The sequence below is a fragment of the Cyrtonyx montezumae genome, unplaced genomic scaffold (assembly GCF_038088225.1).
Source record: "Cyrtonyx montezumae isolate F1298 unplaced genomic scaffold, pur_monq_1.0 scaffold_10, whole genome shotgun sequence".
Lineage (NCBI taxonomy): Eukaryota > Metazoa > Chordata > Aves > Galliformes > Odontophoridae > Cyrtonyx > Cyrtonyx montezumae.
The window spans coordinates 47,931,927-47,957,978 of record NW_027071826.1 but is presented as its reverse complement, the minus strand read 5'-3'; the positions used below and the strand labels follow the sequence as shown (position 1 = coordinate 47,957,978).

The window sequence follows — 26,052 nt, the reverse complement described above, 5'->3', positions numbered from 1 at the left end:
CTATGGACAGCAATATTCTTTGATTGAAGGAAGATGGCTGAGAGACAGTTTAAGCTGGAGAAATCTCTAAAAGGGCTGAGAAGGCAGCTACAGTACACAAAGGAGTGAGCCATCATCAGCTATTTGAACAAGAGCTGGTGATTTGGAATATTTGAGCACCCTGAAGCTTTGTTTTATCTTCAGACAGCAGCAACAAAGCAGAGTGGAAAAACGCTAAGAAGAAAGACAGTAGAAACAAAAGATCCTTCTGAGATCCTGCAAGAGGCAGGATAGGCAAGGTAAATATTTACGGTTTACCTTCCTCTTCATTCAGTTTTGGACAATATCTCCTATTCTTTACTCCAGGTCATTATTTTTATTACTTCTGTGAACTGAGAGCTTTCGCAGTAAATTAGCTCAGAGATGCTGTAAGTACATACTGAAGACAAAACAAAAAACCAGGCCTATTCTGTCCGTGCCTTGAACTGATGCTGTGCACGGTGACACGCACGCTCCTTATTCAGCACTGACCCCTTACTTACCTTACTGGATTTCTTGCTTGTGGCAGAACCAGGCCGGGTGTTACTGTTTAGCTGGGAGGAGCTAGAGCTGTCTGCATCTTCCTCATCCTCTTCCTCGTCAAAATTCATGCTGCTTGAAATGCCTGAGGAGAAAGTAGTGCACTATGATATACTAATACTTGATACAAAATATCACGTCTTGTGTTGTTGCACCCTTAGGCTCCCAGGTGAGAAGATACACCTGTGTGAGGGAGTTCACTACGTGAGGCACCATATAAATGAGTGGTGAGACAGCATCTGCATGGAGAAGCCAAACCATTTCAGCAAATGAGGTAGGAAGCAGCATGGTTTCCACTCCACAGGGAAGAATGTTATGCAGCGATACAAGAAAAATACACAGTGAGGAATGAAATTTAAATCTTAACGCCATCAAGTACTTCAAACACAACACGACTGAGTAGAAAAGCTATCACAGCCCTTTGGAAACCTTGTCAATTAAAATAAGAACACTTCTGCAGTACACTTTTAACTGTTCCTATGCGATCTTGTGCTGAGAAGAAAACATTCACATTAAGGAAATGTTCTTATGCATATTTATTTCACGTGAAAAGCAGTACCAGCCTACCTAGGCCAAAGGTACTGCCTCAGAGCTTAAAAATCTGACTTTAAAGAATTCAAAGCCTCAGACATTTCAAAGAGGAACAAAACTTTGAACATCAAACAGGACTTGGCAGCAGAAAGTATTCGACAACAGGACAATTGCCAGGTCTAGTTTTTTCAGAAGTCATGCTGTACTCTCGTTTTACATACCAGAGGCAGACTATGCAGTATTTCTTACCCTTCCTCTTCCCCCCATCCCACCCAAAAAACCACAAAACAGAATAATACAGCAACCACCTGGTCCAGAATCTCCACTACTGTTAAGGATGACAGAAGGATAAAATTAAACTCGAGGATTTCTAGAGCTAAATGACACGGGGATAATTAATTTTTTCTTTCTGTACTTACCAGGAACATGATCCAGGGCGACAAGACTGGACTGGGAAGTGGAAGAGGACCAGGATGTATTTGCATGGGAATCTAGGTAAGGAAAACATCTATGGGAGTGATTCTGCAAACCCTGAATTGCCTGAACGAGGGTAACTCATCAACAGCATTCTTCACAGGACTAAAAGGTTACCACGTGGGGCTAAAACACTGCTGCCACAATTTTCGGTTAGGGACATTGTGTCATTCTGCGTGACCAAAGCACTTTCCACCACATATACGCACTGCCACTCCTTTGGGGATTTTGAATATAGCCATACAGTCCTGATTCACAGAGCTCAGGCTTCAGAAAGCATCGTCTGAGCTAAAAGGCTGTGCCACAAACACTTCTGTGCATGTCATGCCCTTCATGGCAAGTTTTTGGCCTAATTCTAACACACACACCAAAAGAAAGCCCACTGATCTAATAAATACAAGTCATAAACACGGACACAATATTTATATTATATATAAATAATACAAATATTGGTATATATGCATATTATATATACAAATATTTCTTCAGTAACACTGAAACGATGTATTCAGACTCACATTTGGCCTAAATTCTGCCTCAAAGCCTGTGCCCAGTGGGCCTGCATTATCTTTATTAGGCTATCTAAATGGTGCTTCTGAACTTTCACAGGTGTACATGGAGATTTTCAGGTAACTTAGCCTCTGGAATATGAGCTTGGTCTGCAATGAGCAGAGACCGAACTACCATAAAAATATAAATACCAGAATGTGTACCAGTAATGGCTTCCTTCACTTCCAATTTTGGAAATGAATGAGGAAAATAAACATCAAAAAGCTCTTAAGTATTTTTTATGTTATTGCTCTTTCCAGTAACTTCAATGCATGCCCTTTCAAATAGCTTTTGACACCAGATGCATACCTGGCAACAAAACAACACCGAAGCAGTAAGAGTGAATAAAAATGAAACAGAAGCACGCTGCAATATTTTGTTCAGTTGTATCATGAGTGATCTCACAGTCTGCTTCTCAGTTGCCCCAGACTGGACATACAGCAGCCAGCATGCCAGCAAAAAGTTTTAGTAGGACCTGGTTATGCAAGGGAGCCTGAATTCAAGGGTCAATGGTATTTTTAAAGCCTGCAGAACTCAGTCATTATTAATCACACACATTAATCACATACATTATTTGTTAATGATGACAACCAGTGTCCTAGTCAAATATGCATGGTTAGGAGAAGCAGTGCTTCAGCTGGCATCCATGCAGAGAAGCCATACGTGCATACGTTATTCAGCACAGACATAAATAATTTGCTTCTACAGCCATGCAAAATGTTGGTGGGGGAAATTCTCTGCCTGCCTTGGAAAAGCCTGCAGTGAGGACCACACTGTGGGGAAGAATGCTTCAGAGAGCTCCTGTGCCGTTCTTGAATCCAGAAATCAAACCTATTTCTTCTCTAAATTTCAAAAGAGCTGTATCTCTAGGTGGAAAGATCTAAGATCAGATTGTTCACTCCGAGTCTTTAAGGAGACATACAGAAAATTGATAAACGTGAAGAATGAAAGTGAATTATTCAGTGGTGAAAATTAGGGAAGTGTAGCTCTGTCCTAGTGACTCATTTGCCAGCAAGGACCTATACGTATTAAGACTTCTGAAATTAAAAGGACAAATATTTCCTGCAGGAACAAAATAATTCGAGCTATGGCAATTTCCAACAGATGGAGAAATCAAATAAAACATTTGGCATTTTCTTGCAAACAGCATATTCTCTTCACACTCAACTAGCCCACGCCCTCTTGTCTCATAACTGAGCTTGACTCGCTGAGTGATCCTCAGAGAAGAGAAATATATATGCTGGAAGAGGTTTCTCTCCACAAAGTTAAAGTTACAAAGTAGAACAGGGACAAATCAGGATAAGCAAATCTAATGGGACTTGACCTGCCCCTTCCCATCCGGACAGTGAGCATTCACCGCAGTGGTTTGCTCCTATTGCTCCTGTTCTGTGCAAGAAGTGGACTGATGGGAGAAAGCGATTCTAAATGCCTTTTAGACCAGTGGGGACATGCCAAAAAGGACATGCCACAGGCAGTGAAGCAGCAGCGGGAATCCATATGAAAAGCCCTATCTCTGTGTAAAGGTTCCCAGGACTGCTGGGATACTATCAAGCCTCCTCTACTGGTATCAAGCAGAAAGCCACATACGCAGAGTAAAAATATTTTACAGAGGTACTACTAGTTGCAGTCCTGTCTTAAAACTTTTCTTTGTGTCCCACAGACAGTTCTGTTGTTAAGAAACATTATCCCCAGCATTCTCAAAAACAAAGCCCCAGGAGGATGCTCAGAGCTTGGTAAACAAACGAAGTCATACCACGTATTGCTTCTACTGGAAAAACAAATAATTGAGAGAATAAAAATGTACGTTAACTTGAAGAATATCAAAAATAAAACGTCCCCCAGAGTAACAATCTGAGTGCTCTGACCTAATTTGAGAAGTCCACTGATAATTTTTAAGTCAACCAGCTTTACTAAGTAGTGTGTCCCACCATTACATATTCTGAGCCATAGTCTAAGGCAACACAATCATCACACAGACCAGGACTTGTTAGTCATGCCAACATTCCTTTGACTCAAATGCCCAGGAAGTGCCCCACTTGGATAAAATATGCCCGTTTCAGTTGAAGTTGCTCACATCTGCAGAGTAATGTCCCAGAAAAAATGAATCTTAGTGAGAACTGCGCTGTAGACAAGAAGCGTGCATTTAGATACGAATAGTCTATTCTAGATGAGTCAAGCCTGCACTTACATTTTGCTCTTTATACACAAGGAGTTTATTCTTAAAGCATCAGAGTACACTTGGCTCAAGTCATCTTAGCTTCAAAAGCCATACACTGAAGGAGAACAGCTCCTAAATAAATGCTTTCAGAAAAAGCTTTGTGAAGATTTTGGGATTTTTTCCTTCCTACGGATAATGTTTAACAAAAGATAATAACACTGCAGGAAGGGAAGCACAGATGCACTAATGCATACATACACAGCCTATCTCCTAAATCATGTGTGCTTTTAGGAAAAAAAAAAAATCAAGAGCATTTCAGGACAACGTGGAACAAATTCACCTCGTACCAATGCTGCAGAATGCAGCATTGTAATTTCACCCCTCCAAGCATGAACACACGTTGTGAAATTATGAACAGTTTATCCAACAGTAAAATTCAAACTAATATTCTTGTTTAAATATTGTTATTCCATTCTCTTTGTCAGCTGTCACGTATGTGATTCCTGGAGTCAAAACGTAACAGATGGATGTGAGCATTAGCATCTGCTTGGTGCTCTAATAGCTGTGCTGTACTGCAGATGAGAATACTGTGGTCCTGAGAGCCTGGGGAGCTCTTGTTCCTCAGGACGAGAGAGAACTTCATTATTTTTAGGGAGAGAACAGAGTCTGAAAGGAAGAGCACCATCTCTGCTGAGGCTGGGGCTGAGCATGACAATAAGAAAAGGAGGCAGCATAAATAAAACGAGCAATGAGAATCTGAAGGTGGCTTTAGCTACTTACCCTTTTTCTGCATTGCTGTTTTAAGATCCTGTTTGCTTTGCTGTTGTTGGCCAGTAGCCATTTTCTCTCCATCATCTTCATCATGGCTAGACTGCCCAACAGTGAGAATCTGCACTTGACTTCCTGCTTTCTGAACATCATCTTGAAAAGCAGCCGGGCCATCAATTCCTGTCAGACAACAGCAACAGCCTTAGTTGTCATCGTGTCAAGAACTTACTGAAAAGAGAATCACTCCCTTATAAAAAGCATCTTTCTAGGAAACAAAGATCAGAGGCTCACATTTAGTAATACTCTCTAGACATAAGCAAGACTAAAATAGTAACTGAGGCAAAAGCGTCGCTTCCCACATGCACTGCTTCAGAACATCCAAGAGGTGATCAGAATTCTAGTTTTCCTAGGGGAACACAACTGGTTTTGAAATAAACCCGAGTCCCAGATTCTGCCACATCCCCTATAAAATACAAGGACTTCCATTAAGAACCCAGAAACCTAGAAAATTCACCTGCAGCGTTAGCAGCATATATAACAGGAAGATCAGACAAAGAAGCCTAAATATGCCTAACCAAATCAGCAAACCACCATAGAGTTAGACAGAATTAAAACATGAAGATAATAAACATCCCCTGCAATCTCCATCCTTGGATATACTTGAGATCAGACTGGACATGAGTCCTGGGCAACCTGCTCTGAGCAGGGATGGAGGACCAGGCAGTGCACGAGGCACCTTCCAGCCTCAGCCACACTGTCATTCCAAGTTCTGGCTCTATTTATAATCTCCTGACTGCTGTAATTTGCCTCTGAAGAAGCATGAATGAAAATACAGAGTGGGCAGGGGGTGTTCCTACCATAAGCTAACTTGTTTCAACCTACTGTCCTGAAGAAAGATCAGACTGTGAACACACTTCGGCTCTTAGCTGTGATTTAGTGCTGGTATATGTTACTAAACCAGCTATATGAGAAAGCATTTCTGCACCAATAAAAGGTACTAATATCATTTACAGACACAGTAAATAATGTAACCCTTTACCCTTGCTATTCTAAAGGCTTTGTTTTAAAAGCATTACAAGCAGTTAGCTCAGTAAAAGAACACGCTGCTCCTTGGAACAAACAGAGCTGAATGAATCCTCTAAGAATGAACTGCTAGGGGCTGGGGCATTTTCAGACAGTCATCTGTAGTCTCCAAGATTAGCATTACAACCTTCCCTGCCGGTAGCTGTCAACTTGCATTACAAGGCAACTGGATGACACACTAGCATGCTTAACTCCCATACCTGATGTCACTATCGCCGTGGTGTGAAGCATAAGTTGGGAAAAAAAGTGGTCCACCCCCTCAGTAAAAGCAGTGACTGTGCTACCATCTAACAAGATGCAGTCCAACGCTGCAGTATTTAAAAACTTTCAGGTTAGATGAAAAAAGAGAGAGACAAAACAAGAGGAGGTGCGACTCACATTTCCCAATCTGAGATTTCAAGGTCAGAGGGAATTATTGACTCTGCTGCATCACACAGAACCTTATCTGGCAAATACTGCACCTATCTGTAAGTTCTGGTGTAGTTACAGTAAAACTAACAACAACTATCAGTCTATCCAACCTGGGAAGTCTAAATAAAGCCAAAGGAAATGTTCCTATCACTTTGGCAAGATAAGAGTTTTGGGTGCTCTTTTGTGATGCAGAATGCATTGCAACCCCATGGCCATTGCTGTCCTGGTGGATTACCCTCCCTGCCCAACACGTGTGACTCGGTGTGAACAGGCCTAATGAGTTCCAGCTACTCGATTATGTTTACACCATCTGTTACACAACAGATATTCTACACCACCAACTACCTTGTCCATTCAGAAGTCAGTCCTCAACACACCTCTCAACGATACTTTTGACCAGGGAAAGGAACTAAACTTTCTATGTCCCTGCATGCTTTCCTGTCCCCCACTTCTCAAAGCATTCAGAACTCCGAAAGCTTTCTCTTGTTAGCCTGGAATGCCATCAGTTCAGTTGTGGCTTTCTGTGCCATTTCCTGCTCCCCTCACACCTTGGTTTTCATCTTTCAGGAGGTGTTGCTTCCCAGGACAATCTGCCACACCACAAGTGCTACCCATGTGCTTTGTTACTGAAATCCTACATTGCTGAAAAGTAAATATAAATCCTGTACCCAGCTTTCCAAAAATGCATGCAGTCCGAATGAATTCTAGCTCACTAGGCAAACTATTTCACAAGTCTTCTAATTCACAACACACTATGTTTGTTCAGTAAGCTTTGCCAGCCTCGATTTCAACTCTTGAAGTTTTCACTGGAAGGCATCAGTCCCAAAACAGAGAAGACCTCTTCTCAACATATTTGCTGTTGTCACTTCTCTTAGGAAACCGTGTAGTCTAACTCGTACATTGTGAAATGGATATTGCAATTACCCACACTTCAATCTCGTGTGATCTAAGTCAAACAAAGAGGTCAAAAACAAATATACTGAAACTGAGAGAAGTGGTAACAAAGGAAACTTTAAAAAGTTCATCCAAATATTCACATACCTATTTGGGCAACAGCTACAGTATGCTAGCAGGGACAGATTACACGTTGAGCAGCGTAACTCCCAATGCTGCAGACATAACATGGCAGTGAACAACCTAGCAGTTTTGCTGACCCTGAGTTATTTCAGGGTAAGCACTACAGCAAAGGTATTCTGGAACAGAGAGCTGCTTGGATCCACTGCGGTACTTGAAACAGCTTTGCTCGTATTAACCATCATTTTTCAAGTGACCAAAGACATGTTCTTAGCACAACGTTCAGAAAGTCAAGCATTAAGCACCCATGAATTGAACACGATGCTCATCCCTTGTGCACATCTAGACCCTTAGCAAGTTTTGGCTATTGGAACCCTAACTTTGAGAACCCATTTCAAAAGGAACAGAACACCCTAATCCAGAGCAGATGAGTATCTGCAGCAAAAGAGATGCCTCTGACAGCAGCAGAGACTACGCTGAGGCTGCTGCTTTCTGATGCCTGCAGAACATCTGCGCTCACACCCCGTGCTGTCGGGAACATCACGTATTATTAGGCAGGAGGACAAAGCCTACCCTGGCAGGCCACACTTTTAGAAAAGAAAAATTTATTCCAGCATTCTGAAGTATGCATCGCTGGTAGAGTGTGTTATTAAGCATTACGAATGGTTCTGCTGGTGCCCCCAGTTAAGGGGATGGAAGATGTAGCCAGGCAGAGAGAAAAAAGAAAGAAAATAACCTCCGCAGAATTATAATATTGTGGGGAAAAACAAAATAAAGCAGCCAATGAATTTGATGCTGAAGATGGTTCATGGCAAACACAGGATTATCTATGTAACATTTGTGTGTGTGTGCATGCATTATTGTGGTTATATCTGTACGTGTAATGTAGTTCTATGCAATGGCACTAAATGCAAGCATGCACACATCTATTTTATGTCACGTGACGTCTGTGTATTCTGTTCAGTCACAGTTCAGAAGGCAGCTTCAGCATCACCTCACATCTGATAGCACTTGCAAGCCTGCACAGCTGTGATATTTGAGGTGGATCCCCCCCTTTGTTCTCTCATTCTGTGCCTCACTGCCTCCTTGTCCTTCCACCCGCCTACTAGAAGCATGGGTCACTGAGCAATAAAAGCAAACAACGCGCATCTACAGCTTTAAGTTTCCCAGTTTAAGGGTGTCAGGAAAGACAAGCTGAATGGGTTGTGCCAAAAATAAAGTGTTTATAGCTAGGTTCAGGGCTTTCTACGTTTTTTTCCCCAAGGTTAACATAAAGAAAAACTGATGGATGCGCCCTTGAATATCTGTAAAGAAGAAAAGGAATTCGTAATATCACCCTCAAGGCAACTACAAAGGAGGGCAGGGAGAAAAGAGCGAGACTGAAACAACCCTGTTACTGAAGCAACTCCCTTCAGTAACGACTCATCCCCAGAGAGAACTAAGTGAGCTTGGTGACCAAATGGCAAATAAGAATATACATCAGGGTAGGCACCTAGCACAGAGAACAGCTATATCTGTCCCTAACTGAACAGAGAGGAATGGCACAATACAAACATTTCCATTTTCAATTTGCAGAGCACTGAAGAAGTAATTCAGCTATACTGTTTATACACTAAGCTTTAAGAATATGCTTGAGCTGCTTGTGTATCAGACTCAAAAACACATCCAAGCTATGTCCTACCCCCACAGACACAAATGCCACTGACATACTAGAAACTTTCCTTCATTCCTTTCTTTAAGTGTGCCTTACAAAGTAAGGTAGCAGGTTAGACAAACCACCGGTCCGACACAAGGCACCCCCAAGTGGGTAACACAAGGCTGCAGCCAGCAGCAAGGCTGCTGTTACACATTGCACAGCAGCTCTGCCACCAGCTTAAGGACTGTAGCTCCAGAAGCCAGTTAGCCTGCTCTGAGGTCAGAGGCAGAAAAATCTGTTTTTATTATACCGACACCAAAACAAAGAGGATTTCCAGCCTTTAAAGAGCTCGCCTGAAGGGAAACCCTTCTTCAGCCTTTACTGCTTTAAGTGGTCTGCTTTTTAAGTTAGAAAGAAAAAAACCCCAGCAGTTGATGATATTTTTGAAGTCTGCAACTATCCAGAAGACAGACCACCACATATAATGAGGTTTACTTCTGGAAAAGTGGTACAGGAAGGCAGTAGTGCAGAACGCAGGAACTCAGAAGGCTTATTTCTCACAACGATTACATAGGAAGCTCTAATATGACACTAGAATGTAGTATCAGGAAACTACACCTTCTCAAAATGTAGAAGTCCGTTAATTAGAAAAGAAAGAGAAAATGTTTGTTGGGTTTAATTCTCCTCAAAAGGGAGAATGCTTAAAGGGGTATAAAAAAAATACATTTTCTTGTTCTTTTGTTAGGATCACCTTGCCTTAAGAATATTGTAGCGGTTCATGTTTTCTAAGCCACTTCCCAGTGCATGCCTGTTCTCTTTGGGGCTGCAGCACATCCTGAGATGGGTTAAGCAAATGCAAAATCACAGAGATATCTGTTGGTAAAGAAGTGGATGCAAATAATTTTTTTTTTTTTTTTAGGAAAGGATCCCAGAAGTTATCTAGTCTAAACTTCAGCCAAAGGAAGGACTGTTGCTAACATCACATCAGGGCACTGACAGCAAGGGCTCAAGCAGCAAGTTCCATGTTCACCTTGACGAAATCTACAAAACTGCAGCAGGATTTCTTCACAACTAGGTCTGTGTGTTCCTCAACTGCAGCTTGGAAGGGTTGTCAAATCCGATAACAGCAGGGTTTTTCTTGGTGGAAACTCATTTGTTTCTCCTACAATCCTTTCTCTTTAATGCACAGGAAAGCCAAGATAAATCCACTCTACATAACTCTACATAAACTCTGTTATTCCCATCTGAGTAAGTGCTATGGTGAGAAATAATGCTTCTTATCCAACAAATGGTGCAACTTTCTGAGTTGGCCAGCACTAATGTAGTTTCTTGTTACATATAAAAATGGGACAGGATGCACAAATCAAAACAGACAGACAGGCGAGAAAGAGAGGAAATAAACATGGAAGAAGTAAATAAAATCAAAGCATGAAACAGTCATCCTGGCAGAATAAGCACTGGCAGAGCTTCTTGTTTGCTTTCTGACTCTTGAAGTGCAGTAGGGAAAATGCTTCCTAGAACATGCTAACATGGTATATTGACAGTGGGTTCAGTCAGAAACAAAACCTCATGGAATTAATTCCGAATTTTCATATCGAATTTCACTTCAAATTACATTTGGGCTTTGCATGTTGGGTTGTTTTGTTTTTTTTTTAGTCTTCCTGCTTTGCTTCTGTGCAATTCACTGCAAAAAGACAAAAAAAGGCACTTCACAAAACTACACTGAGAAAAAAAAAAAACCAAGCAAACAAAAAACCACAACAGCCACAAACCACACTACAATGTACAATTGTACAATCTCAGTTCGAAGGAATAATCTAGGTATGTGGAATTTAAGGATGTTCTAGTCCTGTATTCACATCCCACTCTGGGTGCATGTTTTTCAGAGGTACCCGTTACATTTGTTTTCATTTGTTTGCATTATTTTTCTGTTGAATTACCTGGAAATGCTGCACACTGGCTTCACCAATATCTGAGTAATATCTGAGTGAGCCCTCACTGAGGAGCAACCACCAGCTCTATGTGAGCAGTTAGCCACGTCCTTCTCTTGCCCCATGTCACTGTAACCTCATTAAACCTACTACTTCCCTTGCGTTTATCTTCAGCTCATTGTTCTCATCATAGTTTCATCTTCTTTGAGCCACTTAAAAAGGCATTACACATCTAAGACCAGAGTAGGATCGTTACGGTACAGCTGCAAGAGCTATTCATGTATAATTCAATGATCCTTGGTCTGAATTAGCTTATTATTCATAGGATCTAGTCTGAAGGCTTTTTTCTTCCCTTCAAGCACAAAGAGCTCAGCTGCACTCAGAGAAGTAATACTATAACTAAATACTAACAGAAACCTTTAAAATGCTGTCTAACATAACGTAACATGCATCCACCCCTCAGCAACCATCCTGCTCACTTATGGGACATATAAAAGTCACAGCATGGAACAATCCCGAATTGCTCAAACATTACCAAGTGGACAAGCTGCACCTCCATCCCTCAATTAACACACAAAACCAAACACAAAACTCTTTTCAAACAGCTGACAGCGATGGAAGAGATTCTGCTAACTACACAACCAACAATCTCTCAATAAACCCCACTGCTTCACTCTCTACACTTAAAGGGCAGCATCCATAACAGGCAACAAAGCACACAGTAGGCGATAAAAACCTGAAAGGTGATGCTGGCTACCTGGGCTGAGGCTACTGCTTTGTTGTGGGCTGAAACATCGACACAGCTGCCCCCAAAGGCAACTTCCTATTGCTACACCCTCAGGGCTTCCCAGATTTCTTTTGTCAAAGCTGCTACTTATACACGCAGTCCCCATGATGTACACGCAGTGCACACATCATGCTCCCTCTGCAGTTTTTACTGTTATTAACTTGTATCCACTAAAATATGTTGACATTTGTCTGTTTGGAAAAATTGTCCAAAGATGAATAAATATTTTACAGGCATATGAGATAAATATTAGTCATTAACCTGCTTTGAGATGACGAAAAATAGGAAGTACACACTGCTAATGGAGAAACTCATCTGCATTCAGCAGGAAAGTTCAAAGAAAGCTATCCAGCAAATTCAGTCTAACCATGCATGTGTACAGTATCACTTAGACACCACTCTATGTAAATGCATATATTAAATATAATAGTACAATTCTCTCATGCTGTCTGAAGTAAAACCCCAAAACTTCACCAGGCCCGAGGAATGGATTCGGTCACAGACTATTTTTGCACAAGAATTCATGAGAAAGCTGAATAGAAAACATGCAGATTTAAACATATAAACATACACTGGTGTTACAAGGCACACATTTCCCAAATTAAGCCTGCTGTATCTGACCAAAACAATATTTTAAGTTCTGTACATACACAGACAGCCCAAACAGGCACTATGAGATGAAACAGAGCCTCAAGGCTGTGCAGTAAGAATGATTTAAGTATTACTCCACACAGTGCTCAACTGCCGCCTCAGGAAGGTTTTATTTTAAACTAGTAAGAGAAATTTTATTCTCCATTAAAATGCTCTCCACAATAAAACTTGGCATCTGTATTACTATGCTGGAGTAGAACGATTTCTTATTTTAAGTTCAGAAATATTAGCTTTCTGTTCACTTATTTTGCAACAACTTTTACACAGAGTTAATTTTACCCTTGTCCTTTATTATTTTAAGCTTCAGTATTGACAAGGCAAACATCATCTTCCTTTCAAATAAATAAACAAATTAACTCTTTACCTCAGGGCCAGCCTCTGAACCCTGACTAACCCAGTCCCAGAGGGACTACAGACGTAGAGAAGCTGAAGATTCAAATCTCAAGAATTAGGTTGCAATGTGCTGTAATGGATTTTGATCAGATAGGCTCAGGTCCTGAAAAATCCCTGTGGATAAGTCCTTATACTCTGACCTCAATAGTTACCTTTGCTAGTCATTATTATTGTTAAGTAGACTTGTCAAGAGCAGACACTACATTCTTACCTAGGAAATAACAGAGACTGCAGGAAACTCTTAAGATGGGAATTCAGTGCAGTCTAGGCACGACAGTCTTACAATAGCCTTATTCAAGAACTGCAAACCAGTGGAAAGGTATTCATTAATGTCATTAGTCATCTGCCATCAAATAAAAAATCCTTGCACGTTCTGTTACAAAAATCTCTCCTTTCTTTATGTGTGTGCATACATAAGAAAATCTATACATATTTATTATATTACCTACACTTCTGTCATTATCAATAGCTTTCGTTATGTTTAACCAATCTTACCCAAAATTTGCACTGCAATGTCTGCACTGCAGACCATTTTCAGATAAACTCTTCACATACGTTTGCCACCTAGGATGGATTAATCCTGAAGTAACAACTTGAAGAATCCCTTTGAAGATATTATCTTGGATTTGTCAAATTTAATTTTCAAAACGCTCACTTAACCTCGAATTTGTGCAGCGCTTAAACCTCAGTGAGAGTCTTACAATGACTGCAATTGAAGGCTGCTTTCCCAAATTGCACCGCATGCAGACGAGACTAAGGAAAAGTCACACTGGAGTGAGATGGATCTCATTTCTTTAACACTGCAGGAAAATGCCTGCTTCCTCTGTTTCATCAGGACTTCTTTACTCATCTAGAATTTGAATAAACCTGCTTCTTGGGATCAGACGCCGTTTACAAATTTCAGCTCTCCTTCACACGTGCAGCTCCAAGTCATCCACATTTTCCAATCTCATAAAAATTTCAATAAATCCCTTTCGGGAGACTTTCAGAAAAATCACCCATTTTCAAAGAAACGAAACAAAACAGAAACAGAAAAGAAGAAAGGTATTGGTGCAGTCAATTCCACATGTGACATTCAGCGGCATGCAGCTAACCTTTGTGCTTCCCTTTTTTCTCCTTTCTGGCATTGCCAGTCTGACAGCTCGCAGATGCTGCCTTGGCTTTTTTAGTTGATTTCGGAGCTTGGGCATCCACTACCACCTTTACATCTTCCTGCTCGGCCTCCTGTACTGCTTCAGAGATCAGGGCACCCCATGAAAAAGAAAGAGAGAGACAAGAGAGAAACATATTGAGAGAGAGAACAAATTGAGAACTCAGTGAAGATGTAAGGAGGCATAGCAGAATTTTGTATTTCAGGTAATTCATGCAAAGATGAGATTCAAATAAATGAGAAATTGCAAAGTTACAGTAAAAAAAAATTAGAAGCATTAGGTTAACTGGGATGTATTCAACTTCCTTCTTCCCTCCAATAATATGCTAGCTTTCAGGCCAAAAATAACATCAGAATATGAATGTATTGCTGAGCTATTGTAGGAAGCACATTTCCTCATCCTAAACTCTGCCAGACTGATCACAAACAGTGGCAGCATGAAGGCAAAAGAGCTTCATGTAGACTTTGTAGTGCCTATGTTTAAAACTACATCCTTAAACCATAAACAAGGAATCACCAGCCTTCCTTTCCAAGAACCACACCTTACACAAGTGTCTGTACCACGTTATGATGAGTAGGACAGCCAGGCACTTCATGAGAAACTACAGACAAAGCTAAAATTAGACTCTCCCTATTTTGTACCATACAAATTAATTTTTAGAAGTCTCAACATATTATGCATGGCACGACCTATAAACATCCAGCATAATTCACCTACTGCTAGTTGCTTTCAAAGTAAAAAGAGCCATTATCACTTTCTACAAGCATGTCAGCGTTGAGGTCAATATTTCAACCTGTATAAAATAATGTATGCAGTAACTCTTTTGGCCAGGCCAAACTTGATGTCAGGTAACACTGAGGTAGAGGTATAAACACAATCATCTTTGTGAAATGTATGAAGAAATCATCAAACTTCACATCACAAGCAAAATAGCCTGCAGATGGGGACTACGAAATGCTGGCACCAGCTGCTGGTTGCTGTTAATTGCAAAACCTCCAGCTTTATGAAGTGAGTGGTTTATCCCAGAGGAATAACACCTTTGCTCTTGGGGCCTCCCGCCATTTCTTTCTTATACCCAAATTTAAATTGTTCTCTTAAAAATAAACAAAACACAAAAAAAAATCATAAAGGAACCTAACTGGAACAAACTGGCTACCTATAAATGTAGGTAAAAACATCTCTGGCAAACTTCTTAAGGCCCCAGAAGGGCTAGTGACACCCTGTGACATTCAGACAGACAGTTACCCCTTTGAAGAGGGAAATTCTCCCCAAGCTTCAGGTCTACGAAGCAACTTTTCTGTTCACCAAAACCTTCATGCACATGAAGAGCAACAGAAGCAAACACCAAGGAGATTCTGAGAGGAGTAAGATGGAGTCAGCCACCTCAGAACCCCAGAGCTGCCCTCCTCAGTCCAGCAATCCTCTATGTAGAGCATTACATTCCCAGCACAAGGAGCATCTGCAGCACTCACTGGACACACACTCCCTCTTCATTACACAGAGGAAACGTCCAAATTCTGCAGAGTATGTAGGTGAAACTGGCAGAGGTGTGAGTGATTAATAGCCCAAATAAACAGCTTGTCACTGCCCAATTCCTCACTCCCATCCTTATCAAACAAATCCCAAGACTGCAGTCTCCTTGCTGAGCATCACAGAACACTGCGGAAATTAGCAAGACAGAACTGGGGAGGGAGTGCACAGCGTGTCAGGGAGAAGGACACGTACAAGGCAGCATGGCGTCCTATTTCCACAGGCATGGCAGCCTTGGACTAAGCAGGGAACCAAAGTGTCCCTGCTGCACAGTCTTTAAATAGGCAGGATTGGTCAGCACAGCAATCTGTCCTCTATTTGTAGCTCAGTCAGTCTATAAAAATGGGGGTATGTTCTTTCCATTGTTTTAAAGATGATAATCCTCCTTGTAACTGAACTTCAGTACTTTACAAATGATCAACATTCAATGACCAATCAGTTCCCTTTTAAATACACGTCCTCATTCATTCATTCAGATGAAACATAATCTACTTGGCCCGAAGCAATGATTAATAAGCAAAGGATGAAATGTTCTGACACTACATTGAAAAGTTAAAGACTCATCTTCATCTTCACTGTCTCATCATCTGTCCTTTGATTAAACAAGAAAAAGCCTAAAGCTTTTTGAATTCATTTTGTGCCATAACTTTCAGCGAAAGACATCTGATTACAAGTTCAGTGATGGGCACTGCAAATGCCAGGGAAGGAAATACCTCCATTAGTTCAATCTGTGAGGCAAAATTTCCACACAGTAGCTATTTTTTTTTAATACGCACCATCACTGCTGTATATGGTGAGCAGAACTTGCAAACACGAGCAATGGAGGATGAAAAATAAAATTTAAACCACAGATGTGCTGATAATATTACAGATGGGGTCGTGAAAGGAATTTGCACAGAATCTCCTAACTCTAAAGGATCTTTTTCTGACCTGACACATTACATTTAAAGCACCAGTTCTAAAATAAATCCTAATCGAATCCCAAAATACCATCTTCACCACAAAGCCCCCCCACTAGAGAACAGCAGACCTCGGCCACCGCTCATCAACTTGCTAATGCTTTCCCTGGCCTCCCTGCATAATAGAAACTGCTATGATGATATGTTTATGTCCTCAGCTGGATGTTAAAAAATATCTTAAAAACAATGACACCAGTGGGACAAGACAAATAAATAATCTTACATGTAGCTACAGGGATGAACTTTCAACAAATGCCATTCAAAAAATGTATTAATTTCAATTAAAAAATTAAAAAAAAAAATCAGTTAACTTTAAAAATCCCAGTTGACTGTTGCCTTAACCATCAGGTGACTACATGTGAAAATACAGCCCAGTACCTCATATTTCCAGCTCTAAATTATTGAAAGCTTCATTAACAGAGTTAAAAATAAGGACAATTCTTCCTTTTCAATTAGATTTGCTTGTACTAGAATTTGCATTTAGACAAGATGAAGATGTGAGCAGGATGTCATATACTGAGACAAAATTCCAAGAGCAAATGACACTGGACCATCGTGCCTCGTGTTTCATTTTTTGGACACATAAATAGTAAGAAATTGCTTTGAGGCAAATGGCAAGGTTCCAAGAAATACAACAATATGATTTTAATTCTACTGTTATTTGTCTTCTTGTTAAATTGACTGCTCATTGCTAACACAAAACATGCTGTTTGGGAGACAGAGAACAGCAAAGGTTACTTTATCAATTCTGAATCTGAGCTAAGAGGGAAAGGTGAACAACAAAGTGGGCTGTTAACATAGTTAACACCAAAGTGAAAAGGGGCCACGAGCTGACTTTGCTTTGCACTCAGATCCGACTGCCAAAAGCGTGGAAAGAAGTATTTCATGAACCAGTTCTGTGCTGGACAGCACTGCAGGTTCCAGGGTTAGGGCTACATCTCATAACCAAAGGAAAGGATGCCATTCCTGAGTTCCTGAATAATCTGTGATGCAGACAACAGAGAATTGAAAAAAAAAAATATGGAAAGAGTTATCTACAGATGTTCAAGTGAATGACAGTGACAGGCATGTTTTTCTGTCTGGTCTCCATCAACATAGGTTCACACAGGAAATAAGATTCCAAGTACCATGCAATGAAAACAATTTTTGTTTCTGTTTGCGTGCCCATTTTGCTTGATTTGAATGCAAATATTCCCACGTTCGTAAAGGAAGAAAGAAAAACTCTAAGATAACTTACCAACCCCTCTCACATCCAATGGGATAGGTGAAAAAATATTTCTGATCACTATATTACGTGAAGAACGAAGAACCAGACACACACACAAGGAAACAGATTAAAAAACCTCACAGTAGTGGAGAGAACAGCTCATGTAGAAAGATGGATAAATTATGTGATGCAAACCATTGGCTCAACTCTATAAGGCTGTTTTTGTCAACTGAGATTACAAACTCTCTTAGCATTTTCACAATCTTCTGACAACAGACCCCATAAAAATATCCAGAAGAAAGGTAAGAACACTGTACTGCAGAACAAACTATTTTCTATCAGTTTTGTACAGACGGTCTACAAAAAAACATAACAAAGAAGAAAAGTTGTTAAATATAAAGGCTTGAAACAGGGCAAAGATGCTGACATGTGGGGTAATATTTAATCACTTACAAATATTTGATGTTTACATCAAAACGCTTTGATGTAAAGCAAAGGCATTGTCCCTGCAACTAGCAACTTACAGACAGATCCCAGTCTCCCAAAGAATTATGTTGCCTGTAAAATCACATGCGGCTCAGTGCAGTTTCTGCCCCCAATACTGACATATTATCAGGCTGATGTTACAAATGTGAAAAAGAACAAGGTACATCAGGACTTGCTGATGCTTGAGGGACCCCGGTTCATTTCTTGCTGCATCTAGGACTGCAGAGGATGCTGCTGGCAGCAGCCTGCTCTGCCCGCTGCGTTCAGAGCTTGTGGGATGGGCTCCCATTTGTGAGGACACCGCTGGTGCTGGGCTCACTTCCACAAGCAGACTCCCTGTTCCTTTGGGAGCCGCTGGCTGCTGCTGCTTCCCAGCACTAAACTGCAACAAGGAAATGTATTTTAAGTAGAAAGGACTCTTTTCAAGAAGTTTCTCTCAGCTGCCTCTAAAGCTTCTCAAAACTTCTAGTACCAAGAAACACAAAAAGACCTCTAAACCACTTGCTACCTGCTGCTCTCTGCAGCTACAGGGTTAGTGCATCTATTTTGGGAATGTACTAGAAGAGTAATGACTGCTGATAAATCAAGAAGATGCTTTAAAGGATGAATGGTAAAGAGACTGTGGCTGAAAGGATTTCAGAATATATGCTTATTGGAAGTTAGGTGTTTTGCCCACATGATACTTGGCGTGCTGCCTGATCTTCCAGTATTAATAGTCAGGTCCATAGGACATTCCTGGCTGTCTTAAAAAAAGTAAATAAACTAACATCACATTCCAAGGTGAACACAAGGATGCAACACACAGTTCTGATGAATGCTCAAATACGTTTCTTTTTTTCTGTTCTGTTTTGTTTCAAATGGTTAACTGATGTTCACTTCTAAGTTGACAGTTGGGTACTCATCAGAAAACTGTCTCTCACCCTTGATGACAGAAGGCCAGAATGACATGCCAAACTTAGCAGTGCAAAGCTGTGCCTTTTACCTGGTGTCTGCTGTTAAACACAGCACAGGACCATTTTATCTAGATGCGCTGGAGAATGTTGAAACAGGAAAATACAGAAGCAATTTTGCTTTTTAGCACATGGTTAATCAAAATCTCTAAACTGGAAGTTGACATGAAAATTGTTCAGAGAATTTCTAATGGAAAACAATTTTAATTCCAAGTCTTAAAAAAAAAAAAAGAAAAAAGCCACAGCTGCAGCAAAATAGGGTAATATTAATGAAAGCATATCTGGCACACATTCAAATCTCTGCCTTCCTCACTGCTGTGAAAAGAAAAATCTCTCCCTGATGGAAATATGCCATTTTCATAGAAATAAAATTACTCTTCCCTGTAAAAATGGGCTTTCATCGTTTGCATTAAATGTGATTAAATAGAGTAATTAAATTGTTGCAGTAAGCAGAGTATTTCTGCATGTTACTTGGTTTGTATATGTGTCTGCAATCCAGACTGAGAAGAGCTGCAGTCATAGCATAATCCTGCAACGCCACATTAGGATAAAATGCCTGTTCAAGTTTTGAACCAACACTTCAAAATAAGCAGTGCAAAGGTGCATGAAAACAAACAAGTAGGTGTGACTGTGAGACAGAGAATGGCAAGCAACACTGAACAAAAACCTGAAACAAGCAGGTAGCAGTATGCTTTCTGAACAACACTGCACTGAAAATAAGGTCACAAGAAAGGGCAAGGAATGAAGGATTAAGTTTATGCCACTGAATAAATGATTGTCATCTTCTATATACAATCTACTCTTAATTTTCAAAACAACGTGTTCTATTCAGCTATTTTTAATGATGAAATTATGAAGAAGTTGTAATTGGTACTACGAGATACCTTTGTTTGTAATATACTGGAGAAATCATGAAAATTAATGGAAGGATGCTTACTGCTTGAAATGGCAGGCAGATAATTTAGGATCTAAGCTACAAGGGTGGTCCCAAAATGATATCAATACATTCACTTCAGAGCCAAGGAAAATAACAATGCTGATTTTACATGCATACTTCCTGTTCCCACAATACAGTCAGTTTTGTCAAGGACTTAATCTACAAATACTGACATTGAAGTACTTCAACTGTGCCTGAATTCCTAGGGGTAAAGACTATAAAACAAGTAGTTCTAGTTCTGTTCCCATCAAATATATCTCTACAACCTGTTTTAAATAATGAAAACAAACTGTGGTCTTACTTGATCTAGAGATGCTGCTGCCTGGCAAGCAGTGGGCAACATGGCAAACTGTCTTTTACCCCAGCTCAACTAACTGCACTAACTCCACTCATGAACTGGAGTGTCAAGGAATTATTTTATCTCAGGTTGGTCTGTTCAATCAAATCCCTGTCAGCTGTTGCAGATAATTCAATTTTGCTGTTCTTAGTTAATAAGAAAGTAATCAAAAGGTTTTAAAGGGACATGCTTCATCAAGTAATTTATTTATAAGCCGCAGGACCTGAACATTCTTACCTAATGGTAAAGGCTGCTTATGTGGAAAGAACTCATGATCAGCTTAAATAGTAAAATATTTAGTTTTGTGCTATCTAACTACAAAGAGCTCCCCAGGCCACTGTTGTCTTCCAGAACAAAAATGATCTTGACTTTTTTCCTTCATTCTCTGACAATTATTCTGGAATTAAGTCGGTTTTTATTCCAGAATTGAGTTGCCCATCAGAGAACCACTGCAGCAAAAATAACTGCAAGAGAATAAGCTATGGCAGCGTATGAAAGAGAATTTCTCAGTGCAGAAAGCCTAACATATCAGCAATTCTGAGATGTTATCTCTGACCTACTTTGAGCAAAGTACCACAGAGATATCTCCAAATAGGCATCCAATTATTTTTTTGAAATCAACAAGTGCTTTTGTGCTACATAGAATTAATACAAGGAAAAAAGAGTAGAGGAGGATGGTAGGTGTAAAGTGCTCTTTTTTGTACCATTCGCTGTACAGGAATTGACTTAACAAATGTGGTCATCCAAGCAATGTAGTTCATTCAGCAGACCTTCCACTCCCATCAAAGAGTCATTCTTAACTTAAAATCTGCATGCCTATAACAGAAACAAATGAACGGAAAAGAGCAGAATAGTTCTTTAGAAGCAGCCCAGCTGTCTCATGCATCCAACACTCCCACATACAAATGCATTCGCTGAAGGGGAAAAAAAGCACCAATCCTGAGGCTGAATACTGTAGTTAAAACTGGTCATCAGAACCTAACTATGTATCATGCAAACACTAAACACATTTCCAGAGAAGTTCACACCAAAAAAGGATGCTTTTGGAGTTGCTGTAATATTTTCAAGAGTAATGTTCCTAACAAAGGATTTTATAAGGCAGTAAAGCACTCCACTAAGTAACTAAATTCTCCCAAGATGGCTTTTGCTAATGGCACAGTTTATTACAAGGACAGCTGACCTCAAAGACCGACAAACTCTTAAGATAAATATGAGAAACATTACTGCAGCCTTTTGCTTCTCTGAAACCCTGTGAAATATTGAAAGGGTTTGAGAGAAAATCAGGAGATTTAAGGAGAAGAGATTAGTAAATACTGCAGTCAGTGGCGCAGTATAACATGACAGGAAGGGTCACATTTTACCTTCAGAGCACAGTTAATCTCACTTAAGCCAGAAAGTCCACTACGGTGCAAACTGTTGCAAAGTTCAATTAATGCAGATAAGAAACTTGCTACTTTTATAAAATTATAATGCCTGTTCTTCCAAGCTGTGAAGACTAACACTTGATTCTACTGACAGTACAGAAGGTTGTATCATACAATACTACTTACTAAACAAAATTTCTATTCCTCTGGTAGGCCATTATGAGCAAGGAGAGAAAATATGTTTTCTCTGATTAAAAAAAAAAAACAAAAAAAGCCTAGAACTAAACAAGTCCCCATCATTTGTAAATCTACACTTCTCACAATGTGATCTGTTAGTCCAGTAAATATCTGCTACAACCATGTTAAAAGATGCGTCCACTAGCAGAAAATGAAATTACAGAACAGACAGAAAATAGAGCACATGTAGTACACTTGAGAGAAATCTGAAATGACTGAGAGATTATGGATTATGTTTTTGTTTGTTTTAAAACTAAGACACTGTTTTGGCCTCTTTTTTTTTTTTTCAGGTGTAGATTCACAAAGACATTTCAGGCTTTGGTTTTTCAGATATTGAACTTTAACTACTTTGCCACCTAATAGGATTTTCAACTCGAAAAACAGCATTCCCAGTACCCTTCTATTTCAGCTGATGTCCCACACACTCAACAACATTAACAAAAGGAAGCCATTTGCTATTGAGTTGAATCAGATTTAAACTAGGGGTATGCAGAACAAGAAAGACTGATCACTGTTCTTTAGACCTCTTGGATGTGCTATCAGCCTGGAACGAGATCTATAGGAGACACAATATTGAAAATGTGTTACCCAAGCTTTTCTCTAGGATATCCTGGGGAAAACTTTGCACCTAAGCAACAACAGGGGGTAAAAAGAATGGATCACCTGAATACAGAACTAAGTCATGACTTAGATGAGGTTAGTTAAGAAGTTCCGAATTTATGATTAACACTGACAAGAGATGCACGGAGTAGTACAATATGAACCTTACTTCAGAAGGAGCAAAGGCTGATGACACTTAAATATTACCCACAGCACTGAAATGGTAGCTTTCCTCTGTTCCCTAGGCTTTCATGATCTGATGGCTTTTTCCCAAACACAAATGAAAGTTATCAATTAATCACTAAAAAATACCATCTTTCCACTCATAGCATAAACTTAACACTGACAGCATCATACTACAACTTGCAGTAAATATGCATGCAGTAGGTCATATTCACATACCATGGTATATGGTGCTGCTGTTGCTGTTAAGATATGATTCAACCAATGGCGCTTGTTCTTCCGAATGTTTCGTTCTACGTGTTCTTGTGCGACTGTCCACATTGGATTGAACCATTAATGGCTCCTGGCGCTTTTTTTTCTGCTTCTGTTCTAGCAGTGCTCGCTGAGGAAAACACAAAGATCACGTTACTGGACTCCAAACAATAGCAATCTATGATGAAAAGCAACAGGTCATCATTATGCCTTCTAAGTTTTCTAGCGGTGGGAATTGGCAAGTAGGATCTTGGGTTATATTGGGTGATAGGAAATCTTTCAGGGGAAAAAAAACAAACACCAACCCACTGCTAAAGCACCTTCTGCTGAAAACAGCAAATACTTAAAATAGATCTTTCTGAGCACTCTATCAGCTGTCAGAGCTTGCTTGGAAATAACAGTGAGAGAAGCTGTGAAGCAATGGGAGGGTAAGCAAGGGCATGAGGCACAGAGATGCCAATTTAAGTTTCCGTAAATCAAGAGCATATCATGAGCAAACTAGAATCAAATGATAATGCTGGATATGAGCTTAATCTAATTGTACAAGACAAACTTTAATTAAACATTTGAATTTCTCAGCTACACCTGCAGAAAACCAAAGCAATAAAAACTGATGGAATGTAAGGAATTACCCTAGCAATTGCACAAATTTCTTATCCCAGCTGCTTTGTGCAGTATCCTGTGGAATCCATTGACACCTCTCTGTGTTGAGATGTCTTCCACAGTCTCAGAGAATAGAACTGTTAATTTTACTTGTCCATTTCCTACCACTTCTGTGCTCATATATAGCGATATTTTGCTTTTAGAAGGGAGATTCGAGAATGGAGACTGGAGCCTTACAGCTCCCTAAGGTGTCTGCAACATTCCATGCTGACTTGAGAATGGTCAGCATAACAATAAGCAGAAAGCTTCTTACTTGAAAGTGAGAAGCTAGTAGACATGCAAACTGATGAAATGATGGGAGAAGGATATAACCACGTAAAATTAAACTCACAAGGTTTAATTATAAACACAAATGTTAATGGAAGAGGCACCACACCAAAAATCAAGGTGAAATGGAAACCTCAAACCCTATTAAAATTTAATGGTAAAATTTCCTGAGATTTCATGAGAGATTCTGAATCATTTCCTTGTATGAATCATGCAGGATAACAGTAGCAAAATAGGCAACACAGAACATTATGCCACTAGTTGGTAGCCACAGGGTTAAACATATGGGATGAAAAGGTGTAAAAACTCCTGTGGTAAATCTGTTGGCCAATGTGTCTGCCAGAACTTCTTGTCCTCTCCAGTCCATCAGATGGATAATAAACACAGTAGAAGTTAGACTTCTATATAAGCTGCAACCTCCACAGACTTCTCATTTGCATTCCCTAATCAGAGATGCAATTTACTTGCACGATATATCTAGCAATTACTGGATATGCATGCTGCAGATTTCACTACTCTGAGATTCAGAATTCAGAGAGCAATAAGATACTTCTCCAAATCTTACCTGTCTGTCAAGCTTCTGCTGACGCAGGTTGCTCCCCTCATCATCCAGAACACTGTAAAGACAACAAGTATATAATTAGAACAGATTCATCACTCAAAATAAACACCAAACATCAATCACTATAGTCAAGCACCTCAGAAGTTATTAATGTAAAACTTCTACTGTGCTCCATGGAAGTTTGCCTGTCTCAGCTTGCAAAAGTTGGCTCAGGAGAATTTAAATGCAGTCTTTGAAAAACTGGGAAACTCCGGTTCACATAAACTTCAATAGAAAGCTCATATCCAGCCAGATGACAAGGAAAAGAAGAATGTACAGTTTACAGCTTGTTCTCAGCCATCTCCTACTGAAAATGTCAAGGTACACAGCAATGGGATTTGGCTGAAAATTTGCATATAATGCATATAAAAAATAATGGGCATTAGTTAGTGACTCAGAAGTACTTAAAATCACCTTAGAAAAATTCACCATCCAAAGCTGGCACACCGAACACCAGAATTTATTTCCAAATACCCGTAAAGTCGCACTTAGTGACATGCAATTCAACTTCTATAGACTGGCAAGACAAAAAGTATGGAGTCACTGATATATTTCTGCCTGCTAATTGTTTGTAGTTGGGAGATCAGCTCCAACGCTTTCAATTGTTTTCATTAATTAGATGTTAAAACTAATGGCACTGCAATCAGAAAGTTATTTTTATGAGGTATTTTATCAAACGTCTGACCACAGAATAAAGGTCTCCACTGTAAAAACATTATGGTTAAACTTTGAATGCAGATAATTAAATCTTCTAAATTGTAATATATCACCTACAAGGAATAAATACAGTGTTACATAAATAGCCTCTTACAAGCACAATTTGTTTCCTCTGATAGCACTTAAGAAAAAAAAAAAACAGATTAGCCCCTTTTCTATAATCACTCTTAATTATTAAAACGTTAAAAGGAATCCAGGACAAATGAGCCTGGATTCTGACATACATAAAGCCACATCATATTACAATGGAAGTAACAAGGGGGACTTCCCATGTATTAATACATACTATTTAAGAGAAAAATCAACCTACTAGTAGAGCTAGAACAGCTAAAAAAGACATACAGATCTTACCAACACCAGCTTTGTCAAGATCTACAATTAGGTATTTTGGTAGTATCAGCTTTTAAAGTTCATACAATTTGTAAAGAATGGCATTCCAAGAACTGAAATTATGTTTCACAAGAACCTGAGAAAGGAAATAAAGCAGACTCTTGTAGAAGTAATGAATTATTCATAGTCCAAAAAATAATTAGAACACACAATTTTTTTCTGCTTTATACCAAGCATACTTAATCAGATAAATTACAGAAACAAGTTACAGGAAGACACATATTCCTCCATGGTATGCAATATCTGCTTATTCAGGAGTGTTTTAGCAGAACTGCAA

The 26,052-nt window shown here is 39.7% G+C and overlaps 1 protein-coding gene across 7 annotated transcripts in view; it reads right to left on the bottom strand.

The window, feature by feature from the left end:
* TUB (TUB bipartite transcription factor) overlaps positions 1-26,052 on the bottom strand; it is a 115,262-nt gene that overhangs the window by 9,623 nt on the left and 79,587 nt on the right. For 2 of the 7 annotated variants that reach the window (XM_065755287.1, XM_065755289.1), the window contains exons 2-7: positions 24,633-24,684; positions 23,105-23,267; positions 14,039-14,176; positions 5,051-5,218; positions 1,509-1,580; positions 522-643 (exon numbers count right to left, since the gene is read on the bottom strand). In XM_065755287.1, coding sequence (XP_065611359.1) covers positions 522-643; positions 1,509-1,580; positions 5,051-5,218; positions 14,039-14,176; positions 23,105-23,267; positions 24,633-24,684 — 715 coding nt within the window. The remainder of the gene's footprint in view (positions 1-521; positions 644-1,508; positions 1,581-5,050; positions 5,219-14,038; positions 14,177-23,104; positions 23,268-24,632; positions 24,685-26,052) is intronic. The other 5 variants (XM_065755288.1, XM_065755290.1, XM_065755291.1 and 2 more) reach the window with 5 other exon arrangements.